Raw genomic sequence first — 20,542 nt, forward strand, 5'->3', positions numbered from 1 at the left:
TCCCAAGAGTGTGCAAAGCATTAATCAGAGCAAAGGGTGGCTATTTTGAACAATCTACAATACAAAACATGTTTTCAGTTACTTCATCTTTTTTGTTAAGTACATAACTCCACATGTGTTCATTATAAAAAAATCTAGTTTTTTTTGACACCACCATCATTCGATAGTGTAGGAGCCTAAATACTGTTTGAGTTCATTTACATTTTATGGCAGGTGCTTTATGTTTATTCAGCCAAAAAGGGGACTATTTACTTTATTTGCATAATAAGAAAATTGATATATTAAATGCTTAGAGTAATTATATAAAGCTCATTTTAGTTGTAATTATTACAATCGTCGAAATGATTTGATGACGTAACTGTTTTAAGTGCATATATGGCGGAAGGATCTGTCTGGTAAGGGGTTTTTTGGACGCAAGGTGTTATGGGTAATTGCTGTCAGGTGCGGTGGAATCGAGGCACACAGTTTTTGGACCTCACTCATACTTTTTCTAACTCGTACTGCAACAAACTATTTTGTCATTCATTTGTTCCCACATCGTGACTGTTTGATGTTTTGAATTATTAAGATCACAAGTAAACCATAGTTTTGTTTTGTTGTTGCCGCAGCAAGTGGAGTGAATGTGATAGTAGAGGAGCTTCAAGCTTAAGGCTACTTAAATCTACACTCTATATCAGGGGTCTCAGACATGCGGCCCCCACCTTGATGTGAAAGTTTAATGTTAGTGCGGCCCGTGAGTTTTATATGAAGGCACTTGAGTGTTTTGTTATTTGGCTCCAAAATGGCTCTTTCAACATTCTGGGTAGCCTACCCCTGCATTGGTGGAAAAGCGGCAAATGAGTGAAAGCGACTGAAACGTTGCTATGGAGGCAAGTGTTATCTTACGTGCCCGGCTGCAGTCACACCGCGACACCTGTCCGTCAGTAATAACAGTTCCCAATAACCTGGACCAATTCAAACCGTTGTTTTTATATTAATTAATTTGCATTGCCTCAGGGCTTCACGGTGGCAGAGGGGTTAGTGCGTCTAACTCACAATACGAAGTTCCTGCAGTCCTGGGTTCAAATCCAGGCTCGGGATCTTTCTGTGTGGTGTTTGCATGTTCCCCCCGTGAATGCGTGGGTTCCCTCCGGGTACTCCGGCTTCCTCCCACTTCCAAAGACGTGCACCTGGGGATAGGTTGATTGGCAACACTAAATTGTCCCTAGTGTGTGAATGTGAGTGTGAATGTTGTCTGTCTATCTGTGTTGGCCCTGCGATGAGGTGGCGACTTGTCCAGGGTGTACCCCGCCTTCCGCCCGATTGTAGCTGAGATAGGCGCCAGCGCCCCCCGCAACCCCAAAAGGGAATAAGCGGTAGGAAATGGATGGATGGATGGATGGATGCATTGCCTCACACGATGAAATATTTCTATATGACTTTCTTGCGTTGAGGGGTTCCGGTTTGGTGACCACAGGATTAGGTCTCTGCTTTTTGCAGATGATGTGGTCCTGATGGCTTCATCTTACCGGGATCTTCAGCTCTCACTGGATCGGTTCGCAGCCGAGTGTGAAGCGACCGGGATGAGAATCAGCACCTCCAAGTCAGAGTCCATGGTTCTCGCCCGGAAAAGGGTGGAATGCCATCTCCGGGTTGGGGAGGAGACCCTGCCCCAAGTGGAGGAGTTCAAGTACCTAGGAGTCTTGTTCACGAGTGAGGGAAGAGTGGATCGTGAGATCGACAGGTGGATCGGTGCGGCGTCTTCAGTAATGCGGACGTTGTACCGATCCGTTGTGGTGAAGAAGGAGCTGAGCCGGAAGGCAAAGCTCTCAATTTACCGGTCGATCTATGTTCCCATCCTCACCTATGGTCATGAGCTTTGGGTCATGACCGAAAGGATAAGATCACGGGTACAAGCGGCCCAAATGAGTTTGGGTCTCTCCCTTAGAGATAGGGTGAGAAGCTCTGCCATCCGGGAGGAACTCAAAGTAAAGCCGCTGCTCCTCCACATGGAGAGGAGCCAGATGAGGTGGTTCGGGCATCTGGTCAGGATGCCACCCGAACGCCTCCCTAGGGAGGTGTTTAGGGCACGTCCAACCGGTAGGAGGCCACGGGGAAGACCCAGGACACGTTGGGAAGACTATGTCTCTCGGCTGGCCTGGGAACGCCTCGGGATCCCCCGGGAAGAGCTGGACGAAGTGGCTGGGGAAAGGGAAGTCTGGGTTTCCCTGCTTAGGCTGTTGCCCCCGCGACCCGACCTCGGATAAGCGGAAGAAGATGGATGGATGGACTTTCTTGCGCTGTTATACACCGACTGCCGTAGGGAGGAAAAGCGGAACGACACACATTGCGGAAATAACATTATTCTCTGTGCGTCGGCTAAGTACAAACATATCCCACAACCCCAAACAAGTCTTTTTCAAAGCCTCCAGTGAAGAGAAAGGTTAGTGATGAGCAAAGACAATTCCAGGAAAAGTGGGAGATTCAATAAACACATCGGCACTCCGTGTCTTATTTGCACAGAGAATGTTGCGGTGGGTTGATTGGCAACACTAAATGGTCCCTAGTGTGTGAATGTGAGTGTGAATGTTGTCTGTCTATCTGTGTTGGCCCTGCGATGAGGTGGCGACTTGTCCAGGGTGTACCCCGCCTTCTGCCCGATTGTAGCTGAGATAGGCGCCAGTGCCCCCCGCCACCCCAAAAAGGGAATAAGCGGTAGAAAATGGATGTTGCGGTGCACAAGGGATACCATTGAAAACCTCATACAACTAGACATGCTGAGGAGTACGCAACATTTTTTTTTTTAGGAAATCTTTTCTTGCGGCCCAGCCTCACCCGGACTTTGCGTCCGGTGGCCCCAAGCAAAATTGAGTTAGAGACCCCTGCTTTATATGCTGACATCAAACCGATATACAATATCGCATCAAGACACCCCTAAATTAATATGCACAAGTAAATCTCACCGTTTCCTCTGAGCTTCTTCCGGTTGAGTGGAATATTTCCTTTATGGGTTTTGCTGTTGACTTTATTCTCATCTGCATCAACAAAAAGGAGAATCAGCAAAGTCAGTAACGACCCCCCCCAACCTCCCAGGAGTTCTTCACCTTTGGCGGCAACAGGTTTTTTCAACCTCTTAAGCACGTTCACAGCCACGCTCAGATACTTCAGTTTGTTGCTGCTACGATTGTACAGCGCCTTCTCCTCTGCCAGCGCCTGTCAATCAAATGGCGTCACGGAGCATCGCCACGGACTCGGGGCGCACCGGCTTACCTTTTCAAAGGCCTCGTTGACATTGGCGGTGGTGGCGAGGAAGGCCTCCATGAACATGGTGACGTAGCGCTGCCTGACATCATGAGGGACTTTGTCTCTGCTCGCCTCGGACTGCGCCTTCCCTTTTCGCTTGGAGGCTCCCGGCTTTTAAAGAAAACAACTCAGTCGGGTGGGATTTTTCAAACATTTTACATGCGTTCGTACCTTAGCGGCGGCCTGGCCGGTTGCGTTGCTGGCGGCGGTTGAAGACAGTGATGACGCCGATAGCTGAGAGGGTCTACGTGCGGCGGGGGGGATGAGCAGAGGCACGCCCGCGCGGTACTTCGGCGTGCTCGCAACAGCGGGCGATGTGAACGTGGGGGGCCTGACTGTGACGGAGCTTGTATGCACTCGAGTGATGGGCGTTAGAACGGAAGAGACCACAGTGCAGGCGGAGGTGAGCGGGATGGTGCCCTGAGGGAGGATCAGGCGCAGGTTATTGCCCACGTTGAGCACAGCCGAGCCCAGAGGAACATAGTTGACTGCTGTGAGGACAGAACATTCCGTTAATAATCTGTTGTCAAACCATTTGTCTGTTTAGTATTTAAAGTTGCCCATCAATTCAAAAATGGCTTTGTGTATCCCGACATCAAGTGTGTCAAAGTCAAGGCCCGGGACCTTATTTTATGTGGCCCACACCTGGAATTATCATGTTTATTTTTTTCTAAATGTAGTCAACTTTCTATTTGGACAGAAAAAAAAAATGAAAAAAAAAGACAGGTACTGTATGCAATTGCATATTTCAAACTTAATCTAATATTGCAGGGCTTCACGGTGGTAGAGGGGTTATCAATCAATCAATCAATCATTGTTTACTTATATAGCCCTAAATCACTAGTGTCTCAAAGGGCTGCACAAACCACCACGACATCCTCGGTAGGCCCACATAAGGGCAAGGAAAACTCACACCCAGTGGGACGTCGGTGACAATGATGACTATGAGAACCTTGGAGAGGAGGAAAGCAATGGATGTCGAGCGGGTCTAACATGATACTGTGAAAGTTCAATCCACAATGGATCCAACACAGTTGCGAGAGTCCAGTCCAAAGCGGATCCAACACAGCAGCGAGAGTCCTGTTCACAGCGGAGCCAGCAGGAAACCATCACAAGCGGAGGCGGATCAGCAGCGCAGAGATGTCCCCAGCCGATACACAGGCGAGCAGTACATGGCCACCGGATCGGACCGGACCCCCTCCACAAGGGAGAGTGGGACATAGACGAAAAAGAAAAGAAACGGCAGATCAACTGGTCTAAAAAGGGAGTCTATTTAAATTTAAATTTAGTGCGTTTGCCTCACAATACGAAGGTCCTGCAGTCCTGGGTTCAAATCCGGGCTCGGGATCTTTCTGTGTGGAGTTTGCATGTTCTCCCCGTGAATGCGTGGGTTCCCCTCCGGGTACTCCGGCTTCCTCCCACTTCCAAAGACATGCACCTGGGGATAGGTTGATTGGCAACACCAAATTGGCCCTAGTGTGTGAGTGTGGTCTGTCTATCTGTGTTGGCCCTGCGATGAGGTGGCGACTTGTCCAGGGTGTAACCCGCCTTCCACCCGACTGTAGCTGAGATAGGCGCCAGCGCCCCCCGCGACCCTGAAAGGGAATAAGCGGTAGAAAATGGATGGATGGATGGAATCTAATATTGCAACAAATGTATTATCGCAAGTCATGCCCGAGAATATCAGGCTGCAGATCTTATCGGTCGATAAATGCTTTAAAATGTAATATCGGAATTTATCGGTATCAGTTTCAACAAGTAAAATTAATGACTTTTTAAAAGGCAGCTGTGCGGAGTGGTACACGGACGTAGGGAGAAGTACAGAGTGCCAATAAATCTTAAAGCCACTGCGTTTGCGTGCCGGCCCAATCCCTGTTATCTACGGCTTTTCACACACACAACTGAATGCAAGGCATACTTGGTCAACAGCCATACAGGTTACACTGAGGGTGGCCGTATTAACAACTTTAACAATGTTACAAATATGTGCCACACTGTGAACCCACACCAAACAAGAATGACAAACACATTTCGGGAGAACATCTGCACCGTAACACAACATAAAAAAATACCCAGAACCCATTGCAGCCCTAACTCTTCCGGGACGCTACAATATACAACCCCTAAGCTCCCACCCAACCTCCTCATGCTCTCTCAGGGAGAACATGTCCCAAATTCCAAGCTGCTGTTTTGAGGCATGTTAAAAACAATAATGCACTTTTGTGACTTCAATAAATATGGTAGTGCCATGTCGGCATTTTTTTTCCATAACTTGTTTAATTAGGCATCATAATGTGTTAATTCCACGACTGTGTATATCGGAATTGGTAATTAAGTTAAAGTACCAATGATTGTCACACACGTACTAGGTGTGGTGAAATTTGTCCTCTGCATTTGACCCATCCCCTGGGAGGTGAGGGGAGCAGTGGGCAGCAGCGGTGCCACGCTCGGGAATACTTTATGGTGATTTAACCCCCAATTCCAACCCTTGACGCAGAGTGCCAAGCAGGGAGGCAATGGGTCCCATTTTTTTTTTTATAGTCTTTGGTATGACTCGGCCGAGGTTTGAACTCCCAACCTACCGATCTCAGGGCGTACATTGCAACCACTAGGCCACTGAGTAGGTTGGAGTGGTCAACAGCCATACAGGTCACACTGAGGGTGGCCGTATAAACAACTTTAACACTGTTGAAAATATGCGCCACACTGTGAACCCACACCAAACAAGAATGACAAACATTTTGGGAGATATCCACACCATAACACTGTTAACAGAACAAATACCCAAAAACCCTTGCAGCACTAACTCTTCCAGGACGCTACAGTATACACCCCCCGGTCTTAGTCTTTGGTATGACTCGGCCGAGGTTTGAACTCCCAACCTACCGATCTCAGGCCACTGAGTAGGTTATTAAGAGATAGACAATATCGGAATATCGGCAAAAAAGCCATTATCAGACATCTCTAATTATTGCACATCCCAAACATCAAAATAAGTACTTCAATATCTGCTTGACTCATGACTTTGAAGCAACTTATCCATCAAATTGTACCATGTAAAAATTATGTTTCAGTAAAAACTTTTAGCTCAGTTGCCAGAATTCTACCATAAAAACACAAAGTAAAAGTGTAATCTTCCATTTACAGTAATACATTGTAAAAACAACCATAGATTTTACAGTAAAACAGTTGTACTGTTCTCCCATTTACATTGAAGTGAATTATATTTATATAGCGCTTTTCTCTAGTGACTCAAAGCGCTTTACATAGTGAAACCCAATATCTAAGTTACATTTAAACCAGTGTGGGCGGCACTGGGAGCAGGTGGGTAAAGTGTCTTGCCCAAGGACACAACGGCCATGACTAGGATGGTGGAAGCGGGAATCGAACCTGCAACCCTCAAGTTGCTGGCACGGCCACTCTACCAACCGAGCTATGCCGCCCCATTGTAAAACTTCGGCAGCTAAAAATTACTCTAAAATCTACACGTTTTTCTTACAGTGTACGTAGAAATACATAATGAATAATTCTATAATCAAGCCACTTCCATCCATCCATTTTCTACCGCTTCTCCCTTTTGGGGTTACTGGAGCCTATCTCAGCTGCATTCGGGCGGAAGGCGGCGTACACCCTGGACAAGTCGCCACTTCATCGCATGGCTAATGAAGCAACTTAAAAATGTATATATCATTCACTGTTACAAGTGGCCCTCTGAGGGCAGCCATAACTGTGTTGTGGCCCTCAATTACAACAAGTTTGACACCCCTGCCCTAGGTGAACCTCCCTTGTGTAAATGCCCACTTCATGAGGACTGGCTTCGCTACACATCCTAAAACAAAAGCCAGGAGCTCTGCCAACTATCCATCAATCAGCTCTAAGTGACCTCTAAACTTGCACAAAGTTGGTTATTAAAACTGTCATGTTGGCACTTTAACACTGAGAGCCAACTGCGCCCCTGACTGAGGAGACGTGACAGTGGAGCAACTTGAACCTGTGAGTTATGGTCTAGTCGCCGTCCACTTATTCAGCATTTAATATGGGTAATATTTCAGAAAAACGCAATATTATTCTATTATTCAATTTGTCAGCTTCTTTTTTTGCCAGACGTCGGAGCACAGCACATCAATTCCGCACAGAGCAGAACGGATCGTGCGGGACAGGAAGTAGTGTACAAAATAAAATTTGCTGTGTTTACGGCGGATCACATTTCTCTCACAGTAGAGGTTTAGATATAAAGTTGTATTGCGTTTCAGTTGTTTAGTCTGAGCATTAAGTGAGAAAGACCATAAGTTACAACTTGATGGTGTTTTCATCAAGTTAAGGACGACAGATTTTCACATTTAAGTTTTTTCCATTTGGGTATTTATTTATTTTATTTTTTTTCGAAGTTCATGTTGCACTGTTCAATATTAAAGTGCTTATCTTTAACAATAAATAGCCTAATAATAAACCAGTGTTTTGTTGCTTTTCATGTCTTCCAAGCCTATGATAATGTGAATTAACTCATTATGACAATAATTTGTTGACACAAAAGAAATGGCAATCACTTTTACCTAAAAAGGACACACAGCTAAGTAGTTAGCTCACTATTAGCAAATTTGATTTTACATTAATTTCCATATTGTGTAAAGGACCAAAAAAAAAAATTCCTGCCCTTTTTCTGACTTTGAGCCCCTGCCCCTCTATAATCATGTGCACGTCCCTGGTTGTTGTATAGTACGGCATCTACATGTTGGACAAGTGCACGGTTACTGTGCACAGTACTATGCCTCGTTTATCGCTGTTCATTGACCGTAATAAATACATTTTCGGGAATTAAGAATTATTCAAATTTAAATATGTTCACCGAGAGAACATCAACGGTTTATGACCTTCTAAACATGGGGTTTCAAACACTATTAGAGCTCTCGAGCATTGAAGTACCACCCACACGGTCACTGTATTACTGTAAATGGAAGAACTTGAACCTGTGAGTTATGGTCTAGTCGCCGTCCACTTATTCAGCATTTAATATGGGTAATATTTCAGAAAAACGCAATATTATTCTATTATCCAATGTGTCAGCTTCTGTTTTTGCCAGACGTCGGAGCACGGCACATCAATTCCGCACAGAGCGGGACAGGAAGTAGTGTACAAAATAAAACACCGGGTTAATTTTCTAAATAAAATGCACTGTTTTTACGGCGGATCACATTTCTCTCACAGTAGAGGTTTAGATATAAAGTTGTATTGCGTTTCAGTTGTTTAGTCTGAGCATTAAGTGAGAAAGACCTTAAGTTACAACTTGATGGTGTTTTCATCAAGTTAAGGACGACAGATTTTCCCATTGAGGTTTTTTTCCATTTGGGTATTTATTTTTGTATTTTATTTTCGAAGTTCATGTTGCACTGTTCAATATTAAAGTGCTCATCTTTAACAATAGCCTAATAATAAACCAGTGTTTTGTTGCTTTTCATGTCTTCCAAGCCTATGATAATGTGAATTAACTCATTATGACAATAATTTGTTGACACAAAAGAAATGGCAATCACTTTTACCTACAAAGGACACACAGCTAAGTAGTTAGCTCACTATTAGCAAATTTGATTTTACATTAATTTCCATATTGTGTAAAGGACCAAAAAAAAAAATTCCTGCCCTTTTTCTGACTTTGAGCCCCGGCCCCTCTATAATCATGTGCACGTCCCTGGTTGTTGTATAGTACGGCATCTATATGTTGGACAAGTGCACGGTTACTGTGCACAGTACTATGCCTCGTTTATCGCTGATCATTGACCGTAATAAATACATTTTCGTGAATTAAGAATTATTCAAATTTAAATATGTTCACAGAGAGAACATTAACGGTTTATGACCTTCTAAACATGGGGTTTCAAACACTATTAGAGCTCTCGAGCATTGAAGTACCACCCACACGGTCACTGTATTACTGTAAATGGAAGAACTTGAACCTGTGAGTTACGGTCTAGTCGCCGTCCACTTATTCAGCATTTAATATGGGTAATATTTCAGAAAAATTCTATATTATTCTATTATTCAATGTGTCAGCTTCTGTTTTTGCCAGACGTCGGAGCACAGCACATCAATTGAGCACGGCACATCAATTCCGCACAGAGCAGAACGGATCGTGCGGGACAGGAAGTAGTGTACAAAATAAAACACCGGGTTAATTTTCTAAATAAAATGCGCTGTGTTTACGGCGGACCACATTTCTCTCACAGTAGAGGTTTAGATATAAAGTTGTATTGCGTTTCAGTTGTTTAGTCTGAGCATTAAGTGAGAAAGACCATAAGTTACAACTTGATGGTGTTTTCATCAAGTTAAGGACGACAGATTTTCCCATTGAGGTTTTTTCCATTTGGGTATTTATTTTTGTATTTTATTTTCGGAGTTCATGTTGCACTGTTCAATATTAAAGTGCTCATCTTTAACAATAAATAGCCTAATAATAAACCAGTGTTTTGTTGCTTTTCATGTCTTCCAAGCCTATGATAATGTGAATTAACTCATTATGACAATAATTTGTTGACACAAAAGAAATGGCAATCACTTTTACCTACAAAAGGACACACAGCTAAGTAGTTAGCTTACTATTAGCGAATTTGATTTGACATTAATTTCCATATTGTGTAAAGGACCAAAAAAAAAAATTCCTGCCCTTTTTCTGACTTTGAGCCCCTGCCCCTCTATAATCATGTGCACGTCCCTGGTTGTTGTATAGTACGGCATCTACATGTTGGACAAGTGCACGGTTACTGTGCACAGTACTATGCCTCGTTTATCGCTGTTCATTGACCGTAGTAAATACATTTTCGGGAATTAAGAATTATTCAAATTTAAATATGTTCACCGCGAGAACATTAATGGTTTATAACCTTCTAAACATGAGGTTTCAAACACTATTAGAGCTCTCGAGCATTGAAGTACCACCCACACAGTCACTGTATTACTGTAAATGGAAGAACTTGAACCTGTGAGTTATGGTCTAGTCGCCGTCCACTTATTCAGCATTTAATATGGGTAATATTTCAAAAAAACGCAATATTCTATTATTCAATGTGTCAGCTTCTGTTTTTGCCAGACGTCGGAGCACAGCACATCAATTGAGCACGGCACATCAATTCCGCACAGAGCAGAACGGATCGTGCGGGACAGGAAGTAGTGTACAAAATAAAACACCGGGTTAATTTTCTAAATAAAATGCACTGTTTTTACGGCGGATCACATTTCTCTCACAGTAGAGGTTTAGATATAAAGTTGTATTGCGTTTCAGTTGTTTAGTCTGAGCATTAAGTGAGAAAGACCTTAAGTTACAACTTGGTGGTGTTTTCATCAAGTTAAGGACGACAGATTTTCCCATTGAGGTTTTTTCCATTTGGGTATTTATTTTTGTATTTTATTTTCGAAGTTCATGTTGCACTGTTCAATATTAAAGTGCTTATCTTTAACAATAAACAGCCTAATAATAAACCAGTGTTTTGTTGCTTTTCATGTCTTCCAAGCCTATGATAATGTGAATTAACTCATTATGACAATTTGTTGACACAAAAGAAATGGCAATCACTTTTACCTAATAAATACATTTTCGTGAATTAAGAATTATTCCAATTTAAATATGTTCACCGCGAGAACATTAACGGTTTATGACCTTCTAAACATGGGGTCTCAAACACTATTAGAGCTCTCGAGCATTGAAGTACCACCAACACGGTCACCTTTACACACCTGGCTGAGGCTGAAAATAATTCACTTCACGATACTGAACAGATTGCTCTGATTGGTTTGGTATCATCTATTAGTCAATACTACTCAAGTATTGATATTTCTAGTTCATTTGGTATCATCTATTGGTCAATACTACTCAAGTATTGATGTTTCTAGTTCATTTAGCCAGTTCAATATGCTTCACTTAAGCCAAAAACCCCTTTAAAATAACATTTTGATGACCAAAAACCGGCAATAGAGTCAAGCTACAAACTTTGAAGTGCAATGGAGAGGGAAGACTACAGACAAAGCTGTTACTAAATGCACTTTTGAGACGTTATCAGGGTTGTTTGACCCTTCCGAGTACACTACTGTGGCACCGCTGACCTTAGTTTAAAAGTGGTAAACCAAAACTACTAAAGAGCTAGAAGTTAAAGCAAAATGCAAAGACAAACTCTTGTTTTGCTGAGCAGCAGGTGGAGTGTTGACGGACGCGCTCAATAGGCTCTCTGGCTTCCTTGGACCGATGGAGAGGAACGCTTGGCCACCTTTCACGGAGGCGGTCAGCATGGACGCCTTCTGCTGAATCTGCTGAATCTTTGGCGCGGCGGAAAGCTGGGAGGCCGTGAAGGCCGGCGTCGGTCCTCGTAGAGGAACTAGGACTTGTGGTTGTGGTCTCCTCTTGGCCACTGGAAGCTGAAGAGAAGGATGTTGATGAAGGTTTTACAATTTGATCATGAAGTGTTGCATCTTATTCATTGGGTTTTAGAGCAGTGGTTCTCAAATGGGGGTACTTGAAGGTATGCCAAGGGGTACCTGGGATTTTTTTTTTTTTTTAAATATTCTAAAAATAGCAGCCATTCAAATGTTCCCCTTTAAAAGTAGGATGAAGAAGAATGTTTGAATGTAGACACACAGAATCATCATACTGCTGTGATTATATGCATCAAGTGTTCATTCAAGGCTAAGGCAAAATATGGAGATATATATCGTGTATCGTGACATGGCCTAAAATTATCGAGATATTAAAAAAAGGCCAGATCGTCCAGTCCTACTTTGAAGCATTCCGAAAGGACTGCATCTACCTCTGCGCGTGCTTTAAAATGTTGCTACTCAGCGGTAGGTGTGAAACTCAAACGTGTTAACCCTCGCCAAATTGTTTGCAATGAACTCATCTTATGGACAACAGAGTCGTCATGTCACACGTGTAGAGTGTTGAACACCTCGGTATCTTCGGCCTTATGAGCAATCCTCCTCTTGGCTGGTAGCTCTGGGGGTTTGACGGTCGGAATTTCAGGCTTGGCCACACCCATAGGCTCAATCTAACAACAGAAACAGGAGTTAAGAGTTTGTTCAAAGACTTGAAATTATGGCCCGGAATTTTGACAGGAAAACTTAACTGCGATTTTTATATTTTATACTAGGGATGCCCGATAATATCAGACTGCCGATATTATCGGCCAGTAAATGCTTTAAAATGTAATATCGGAAATTATCGGCATCGGTTTCAAAAAGTAAAATTTATGACTTTTTAAAACGCCGCAGTGTACACGGACGTAGGGAGAAGTACAGAGAGCCAATAAACCTAAAGGCACTGCCTTTGCGTGTTGGCCCAATCACATAATATCTACGGCTTTTCACACACAAGTGAATGCAATGCAGACTTGGTCAACAGCCATACAGGTCACACTGAGGGTGGCCGTATAAACAACTTTAACACTGTTACAAATTTGCGCCACACTGTGATCCCACACCAAAAAAACATTCTGGGAGAACATCCGCACCATAAAACAAACAGAAAAATTACCCAGGATCCCTTGCAGCATTAACTCTTCCGGGACGCTACAATATACACCCCCCGCCTAAACCCTAGCCTCTCTTCATTCACTCGGTTTCAGTTTTATGCATATTTATGTATAAGATATAAAAGTCGGGCGGCCATAATTTTAAGTAAAGATGTCCGATAATAGGGTTTTTGCCGATACCTGATATTCTGACATTGTCCAACTCTTAATTACCGATTCCGATATCAAACGATACTGATATATACAGTCTTGGCAGTAACACATTATTATGCCTAATTTCATTGTGATGCCCCGCTGTAGAGGAGCCAGATGAGGTGGCTCAGGCATCTGGTCAGGATGCCACCCGAACGCCTCCCTAGGGAGGTGTTTAGGACACGTCCAACCGGTAGGAGGCCACGGGGAAGACCCAGGACACGCTGGGAAGACTATGTTTCCCGGCTAGCCTGGGAACGCCTCGGGACCCCCTGGGAAGAGCTAGACGAAGTGGCTGGGGAGAGGGAAGTCTGGGCTTCCCTGCTTAGGCTGCTGCCCCCGCGACCAGACCTCGGATAAGTGGAAGATGATGGATGGATGGATGGCCCTGCTGGATGCATTAAACATTGTAACAAGGTTTTCCAAAATAAATCAACTCAAGTTATGGAAAAAAAATGCCAACATGGCATTGCCACATTTATTATTGAGGTCACAAAGTGAATTATTTTTTTTCTAAACATGCCTTAAAACAGTAGCTTGGATTTGGGCCATGCTCTCCCTGAGAGAGCATGAGGAGGTTGAGGTGGGTGGGGTTGGAGGTACCGGGGGGTGTATACTGTAGCGTCCCGGAAGAGTTAGTGCAGAAAGGGTTTCTGGGTATTTGTTCTGTTGTGTTATGGTGCGGATGTTCTCCCAAAATGTGTTTTGTCATTCTTGTTTGGCGTGGGTTCACAGTGTGGCGCATATTTTTAAACAGTGTTAAAGTTGTTTATACGGCCACTCTGTGTGACCTGTATGGCTGTTGACCAAGTTGACCACTCTAACCTACTCAGTGGCCTAGTGGTTAGAGTGTCCGCCCTGAGATGGGTAGGTCGGGAGTTCAAACCCCGGCCGAGTCATACCAAAGACTATTAAAAAAAAAAAAAAGGACCCATTACCTCCCTGCTTGGCACTCAGCATCAAGGTTTGGAATTGGGGGTTAAATCACCATAAATGATTCCCGGGCGCAGCACCACTGCTGCCCACTGCTCCCCTCACCTCCCAGGGGGTGATCAAGGAGATGGGTCAAATGCACAGGACAAATTTCACCACACCTAGTGTGTGTGTGTGTGTGTGTGTGTGTGTGACAAGCATTGGTAACTTAAAGGCCTACTGAAATTACATTTTCTTATTTAAACGGGGATAGCAGGTCCAGTCTATGTGTCATACTTGATCATTTCGAGATATTGCCATATTTTTGCTGAAAGGATTTAGTAGTTGCGACGATAAAGTTCGCAACTTTTAGTCGCTAATAAAAAAGCTTTGCCTGTACCGGAAGTAGCAGTAGAGGCAACATCCTCACATTGTTTATAATGGGAGCATCCAACAAAAAGAGCTAGAAAACGACAATTTCCCCATTAATTTGAGCGAGGATGAAAGATTTGTGGCTGAGGAAATTGATAACGAAGGACTAGTGGAGGGGGGGAGGGGGGGGGAGATTGCATTGTGAGCGATTCAGATGTAATTAGACACATTTACTAGGATAATTCTGAAAGATCCCTTATCTGCTTATTGTTTTAATAGTGTTTTAGTGAGATTTTAAAGATTGTAAAGGCATACCTCGGGGTCGGATGGCTGGGGTGAACACGCCAGTGTCTCAGAGAGAAGCAGAGGAGCCAAGCTCACAGCTGCCTTTTTTGACATGACAGCTGCCGCAGGACGACGAATAATCCATTGATGTCTCCGGTAAGATATATATCACAAATTCCCCATCCAAAAATATGCTGGTTGACGTAGAGAAAACATGTTCGCTTCACAACAAACAAAGAAACACCGGCTGTCTCGGTGCTAAAGACAGCTGCAATCTACCGCTTTCCACCAACAGCATTCTTCTATGACGTCTCCATTATTAATTGAACAAATTGCAAAAGATTCAGCAACACCGATGTCCAAAATACTGGGTAATTACACCATGAACAGAGACGACTTTTAGCCGTGTTTGGTGCAGCGCTAATATTTCCTCACAGTCCGTGACGTCACGTGACATTTTCAACAAGAAATCGGCGGGAAATTTAAAATTGCAATTTAGTCAACTAAAAAGGCCCGTATTGGCACGTGTTGCAATGTTAATATTTCATCATTGATGTATAAACTATCAGACTGCGTGGTCGCTAGTAGTGGCTTTCAGTAGGCCTTTAACTTAACTTTAAGTATGCCTTGCATTCACTTTGTGTGAAAAGTCATATGTGAATGGGCCGGCACGGAAAGGCAGTGCCTTTAAGGTTTATTGGTGCTCTGTACTACTCTCTACGTCCGTGTACCACTCCGTACAGCGGCGTTGTAAAAAGTCATATATTTTACTTTTTGAAACAGATACCGATAATTTCCGATATTACATTGTATAGCATTTATCGGCCGATAATATAGGCCAGGGGTGTCAAACTCAAATACAGAGTGGGCCAAAATTTAAAACTGAACAAAGCCAAGGTTGAACAAATTAACCTTCAAATAGGGACCCAAACAAGTTTTGCAATGAATATTTAACAAGCAAGGCTTAAATAGGGCAGCACGGTGGACCAGGGGTTAGTGCATCTGCCTCACAATACAAAGGTCCTGAGTTCAATCCCGGGCTCGGGATTTTTCTCTGTGGAGTTTGCATGTTCTCTCCGTGACTGCGTGGGTTCCCTCAGGGTACTCGGGCTTCCTCCCATGGAACAGGCAGAGCTTATATAACGAAATAGTGCAAAATCAACTTTCAAAAAACAAAACGAAAAAACATCAATGGTATATTAAATAAAATGTAATTAAACAAATTAATGCTTCTTTTGTATTTGCAGCCTTCTGAGGTAAATATCAACATTAACTTTTTCCACAGGCTAATAAATTCGAAAATAAAATAGAAATTAGGTGGGCGGGGTTTGGTGGTAGCGGGGGGTGTATATTGTAGCATTCCGGAAGAGTTAGTGCTGCAAGGGGTTCTTCTGGGTATTTGTTCTGTTGTGTTACGGTGCGGTTCTCCCGAAATGTGTTTTGTCATTCTTGTTTGGTGTGGGTTCACAGTGTGGCGCATATTTGTAACAATGTTAAAGTTGTTTATACGACCACCCTTAGTGTGACCTGTATGGCTATTGACCATGTATGTGTGTGTGAAAGCCGCATATATTATGTGACTTGGCAAACACGCTGTTTATATGGAGGAACAGAGGACGTGACGACATGTTGTAGAGGAGTGGTCCCCAACCTTTTTGTATCCGCGGACCGGTCAACGCTTAATAATTTGTCCCGCGGCCCGGGTGGGGGGGTGTTTTTTTTTTTTTTTTTTTTTCTTTGTCATGAAAAAGGGACGTTTTTGTCATGAAAAAGGGAGTTTTTTGTGGTTGGTGCACTATTTGTAAGTGTATATTGTGTTTTTTATGTTGATTTAATATAAAAAAAAAAAAAAAAATTTTTTTTTTTTTATATAAAAAATTCTTCCGCGGCCCGGTACCAATCGGGCCACGGCCCGGTGGTTGGGGACCACTGTTGTAAAGGACAGTGCCTTTAAGGCACGCTCCCAATATTGTTGTCCGGGGGGTGGGGTGTCCTTTTATTTCTTTTTCTTCTTTGTCATGAAAAAGGGACGTTTTGGTCATGAAAAAGGGAGTTTTTGTGGTTGGTGCACTATTTGTAAGTTTATATTGTGTTTTTTATGTTGATTTAATATAAAAAAAATATATATATATATATATTTTTTTTTTTTTTATAAAAAATTCTTCCGCGGCCCGGTACCAAATCGGGCCACGGCCCGGTGGTTGGGGACCACTGTTGTAAAGGACAGTGCCTTTAAGGCACGCTCCCAATATTGTTGTCTGGGGGTGGGGTGTCTTTTTTTCTTTGTCATGAAAAAGGGAGTTTTTTGTGGTTGGTGCACTAAGTGTATATTGTGTTTTTTATGTTGATTTAATATAAAAAAAAAAAAAAAAATTTTTTTTTTTTTTTTATAAAAAATTCTTCCGCGGCCCGGTACCAAATCGGGCCACGGCCCGGTGGTTGGGGACCACTGTTGTAAAGGACAGTGCCTTTAAGGCACGCTCCCAATATTGTTGTCTGGGGGGGTGGGGGGGTGTCCTTTTTTTTCTTTTTCTTCTTTGTCATGAAAAAGGGACGTTTTTGTCATGAAAAAGGGAGTTTTTTGTGGTTGGTGCACTATTTGTAAGTGTATATTGTGTTTTTTATGTTGATTTAATATGAAAAAAAAAAAAAAATTTTTTTTTTTTTAATAAAAAATTCTTCCGCGGCCCGGTACCAAATCGGGCCACGGCCCGGTGGTTGGGGACCACTGTTGTAAAGGACAGTGCCTTTAAGGCACGCTCCCAATATTGTTGTCCGGGGGTAGGGTGTCCTTTTTTTTCTTTGTCATGAAAAAGGGACGTTTTTGTCATGAAAAAGGGAGTTTTTGTGGTTAGTGCACTAAGTGTATATTGTGTTTTTTATGTTGATTTAACATAAAAAAAAAAAAAAAAAAAATTTTTTTTTTTTTTTTTATAAAAAATTCTTCCGCGGCCCGGTACCAAATCGGGCCACGGCCCGGTGGTTGGGGACCATTGTTGTAAAGGACAGTGCCTTTAAGGCACGCTCCCAATATTGTTGTCCGGGGGGGTGGGGGGGTGTCCTTTATTTTCTTCTTTGTCATGAAAAAGGGAGTTTTTTGTGGTTGGTGCACTATTTGTAAGTGTATATTGTGTTTATGTTGATTTAATATGAAAAAAAAAAAAAAAATTTTTTTTTTTTAATAAAAAATTCTTCCGCGGCCCAGTACCAAATCGGGCCACGGCCCGGTGGTTGGGGACCACTGTTGTAGAGGACAGTGCCTTTAAGGCACGCTCCCAATATTGTTGTCCGGGGGTGGGGTGTCCTTTTTTTTCTTTGTCATGAAAAAGGGACGTTTTTGTCATGAAAAAGGGAGTTTTTGTGGTTAGTGCACTAAGTGTATATTGTGTTTTTTATGTTGATTTAACATAAAAAAAAAAAAAAAAAAATTTTTTTTTTTTTTTTTATAAAAAATTCTTCCGCGGCCCGGTACCAAATCGGGCCACGGCCCGGTGGTTGGGGACCATTGTTGTAAAGGACAGTGCCTTTAAGGCACGCTCCCAATATTGTTGTCCGGGGGGGTGGGGGGGTGTCCTTTATTTTCTTCTTTGTCATGAAAAAGGGAGTTTTTTGTGGTTGGTGCACTATTTGTAAGTGTATATTGTGTTTATGTTGATTTAATATGAAAAAAAAAAAAAAAAATTTTTTTTTTTTAATAAAAAATTCTTCCGCGGCCCAGTACCAAATCGGGCCACGGCCCGGTGGTTGGGGACCACTGTTGTAGAGGACAGTGCCTTTAAGGCACGCTCCCAATATTGTTGTCCGGGGGTGGGGTGTCCTTTTTTTTCTTTGTCATGAAAAAGGGACGTTTTTGTCATGAAAAAGGGAGTTTTTTGTGGTTGGTGCACTATTTGTAAGTGTATATTGTGTTTTTTATGTTGATTTAATATAAAAAAAAAATTAAAAAAATTTTTTTTTTTTTTTTTTTAATAAAAAATTCTTCCGCGGCCAGGTACCAAATCGGGCCACGGCCCGGTGGTTGGGGACCACTGTTGTAAAGGACAGTGCCTTTAAGGCACGCTCCCAATATTGTTGTCCGGGGGTGGGGTGTCCTTTTTTTTTCTTTGTCATGAAAAAGGGAGTTTTTTGTGGTTGGTGCACTAAGTGTATATTGTCTTTTTTATGTTGATTTAATATAAAAAAAAAAAAAAAAAATTTTTTTTTTTTTTTTATAAAAAATTCTTCCGCGGCCCGGTACCAAATCGGGCCACGGCCCGGTGGTTGGGGACCACTGTTGTAGAGGACAGTGCCTTTAAGGCACGCTCCCAATATTGTTGTCCGGGGGGTGGGGTGTCTTTTTTCTTTGTCATGAAAAAGGGAGTTTTTTGTGGTTGGTGCACTATTCGTAAGTGTATATTGTGTTTTTTATGTTGATTTAATATGAAAAAAAAAAAAAAAATTTTTTTTTTTTTTTATAAAAAATTCTTCCGCGGCCAGGTACCAATCGGGCCACGGCCCGGTGGTTGGGGACCACTGTTGTAGAGGACAGTGCCTTTAAGGCACGCTCCCAATATTGTTGTCCGGGGGTGGGGTGTCCTTTTTCTTTGTCATGAAAAAGGGAGTTTTTTTGTGGTTGGTGCACTATTTGTAAGTGTATATTGTGTTTTTTATGTTGATTTAATATAAAAAAAAATTTTTTTTTAATTATTTTTTTTTATAAAAAATTCTTCCGCGGCCCGGTACCAATCGGGCCACGGCCCGGTGGTTGGGGACCACTGTTGTAGAGGACAGTGCCTTTAAGGCACGCTCCCAATATTGTTGTCCGGGGGGGTGGGGTGTCCTTTTTTTTCTTTGTCATGAAAAAGGGAGTTTTTTGTGGTTGGTGCACTATTTGTAAGTGTATATTGTGTTTTTTATGTTGATTTAATATAAGAAATTCTTCCGCGGCCAGGTACCAATCGGGCCACGGCCCGGTGGTTGGGGACCACTGTTGTAGAGGACAGTGCCTTTAAGGCACGCTCCCAATATTGTTGTCCGGGTGTAAATCGGGAGAATGGTTGCCCAGGGAGATTTTCGGGAAGGGCACTAAACTTCGGGAGTCTCCCGGGAAAATCGGGAGGGTTGGCAAGTATGAGTATTAGCGGTGAATGTGCTGTTACCGGCGGGCCAGAGTTTGACACCCATGATATAGGCAGTCTGATATTATCGGACATCTCTATTAAAAAGGTAGTAAAGCACTACAAAAGTATAAACCCATTTACTTCTGGCTGCTCTTGGTCGCCACTCTCCTTGGCCTCCATGAAGATGCGGTAGCACTCCTCTTCAGGGTCGCTGTCCGACAGATCCACGCCAGAGTAGCCGTTCTCTTCCTCGTCAGCGCTCGAGTCAATCACGATAACTTCTCTGCTGCCGCCTTTGGACAACAGATGCTCACAAGCAGCGAGGGAAGAAGATTCGAGACTTGTGCTTACAGATTCCTCTTCTGCCGCCGGGTGGCTGTCGGATGTATTGCACGCGTCAATGGGAGAAGAGCACTGGGCGGTGTACTCGGTGGGCTTGATGACTTCTTCAACACTGTATGCATTTTGGTTTTCCTCTAAGGTGCAGCATTCATCTTCAGCAGACGAGAGACTCTGGCCCCCAGGGTCCTCCAAACATCCTGTCAAGTCAATCACGCTTCCTGCCGACGCTTCACACTCGCCAGCGCTCTTCTCCTGGTGCTGCTTCTTGTCAGCGTCACAGCCGGCGGGCTTCCGGTCCGGCGAGCACGGCGCGTCGATAATCAGGACGCTGTCGTCGTCCAATGTCACAGGGGCGGCAGGGCGGAACGCCGGGTCCTGATGGTTTCCAGGCACGCGTTTGCCTTTTGGCGCTTTATGCGATGACTTGTAAGATCCGAAGTCAGCAGAAAAGTTGGACATTGGGTCGTACTCCAAATCGGTCCTCGGTTTGGAAACGTCAACCACGTACTTCCCCGAACGGGAATGTGTTTTGTAACCAGCCGAGCACGC

The 20,542-nt window shown here is 43.3% G+C and overlaps 1 protein-coding gene across 4 annotated transcripts in view; it reads right to left on the reverse strand.

The window, feature by feature from the left end:
• The window catches only part of zgc:152968 (uncharacterized protein LOC564848 homolog), a 115,789-nt gene that overhangs the window by 37,527 nt on the left and 57,720 nt on the right, over positions 1-20,542 (reverse strand). For all 4 annotated transcript variants that reach the window (XM_061895335.1, XM_061895325.1, XM_061895317.1 and 1 more), the window contains exons 2-8: positions 19,793-20,542; positions 12,210-12,308; positions 11,442-11,682; positions 3,454-3,773; positions 3,250-3,393; positions 3,084-3,192; positions 2,943-3,014 (exon numbers count right to left, since the gene is read on the reverse strand). The exon at positions 19,793-20,542 is cut by the window's right edge and continues 188 nt beyond it. In XM_061895335.1, the coding sequence (XP_061751319.1) occupies positions 2,943-3,014; positions 3,084-3,192; positions 3,250-3,393; positions 3,454-3,773; positions 11,442-11,682; positions 12,210-12,308; positions 19,793-20,542 (1,735 nt within the window). The remainder of the gene's footprint in view (positions 1-2,942; positions 3,015-3,083; positions 3,193-3,249; positions 3,394-3,453; positions 3,774-11,441; positions 11,683-12,209; positions 12,309-19,792) is intronic.

The sequence above is a fragment of the Nerophis ophidion genome, linkage group LG01 (assembly GCF_033978795.1).
Source record: "Nerophis ophidion isolate RoL-2023_Sa linkage group LG01, RoL_Noph_v1.0, whole genome shotgun sequence".
Lineage (NCBI taxonomy): Eukaryota > Metazoa > Chordata > Actinopteri > Syngnathiformes > Syngnathidae > Nerophis > Nerophis ophidion.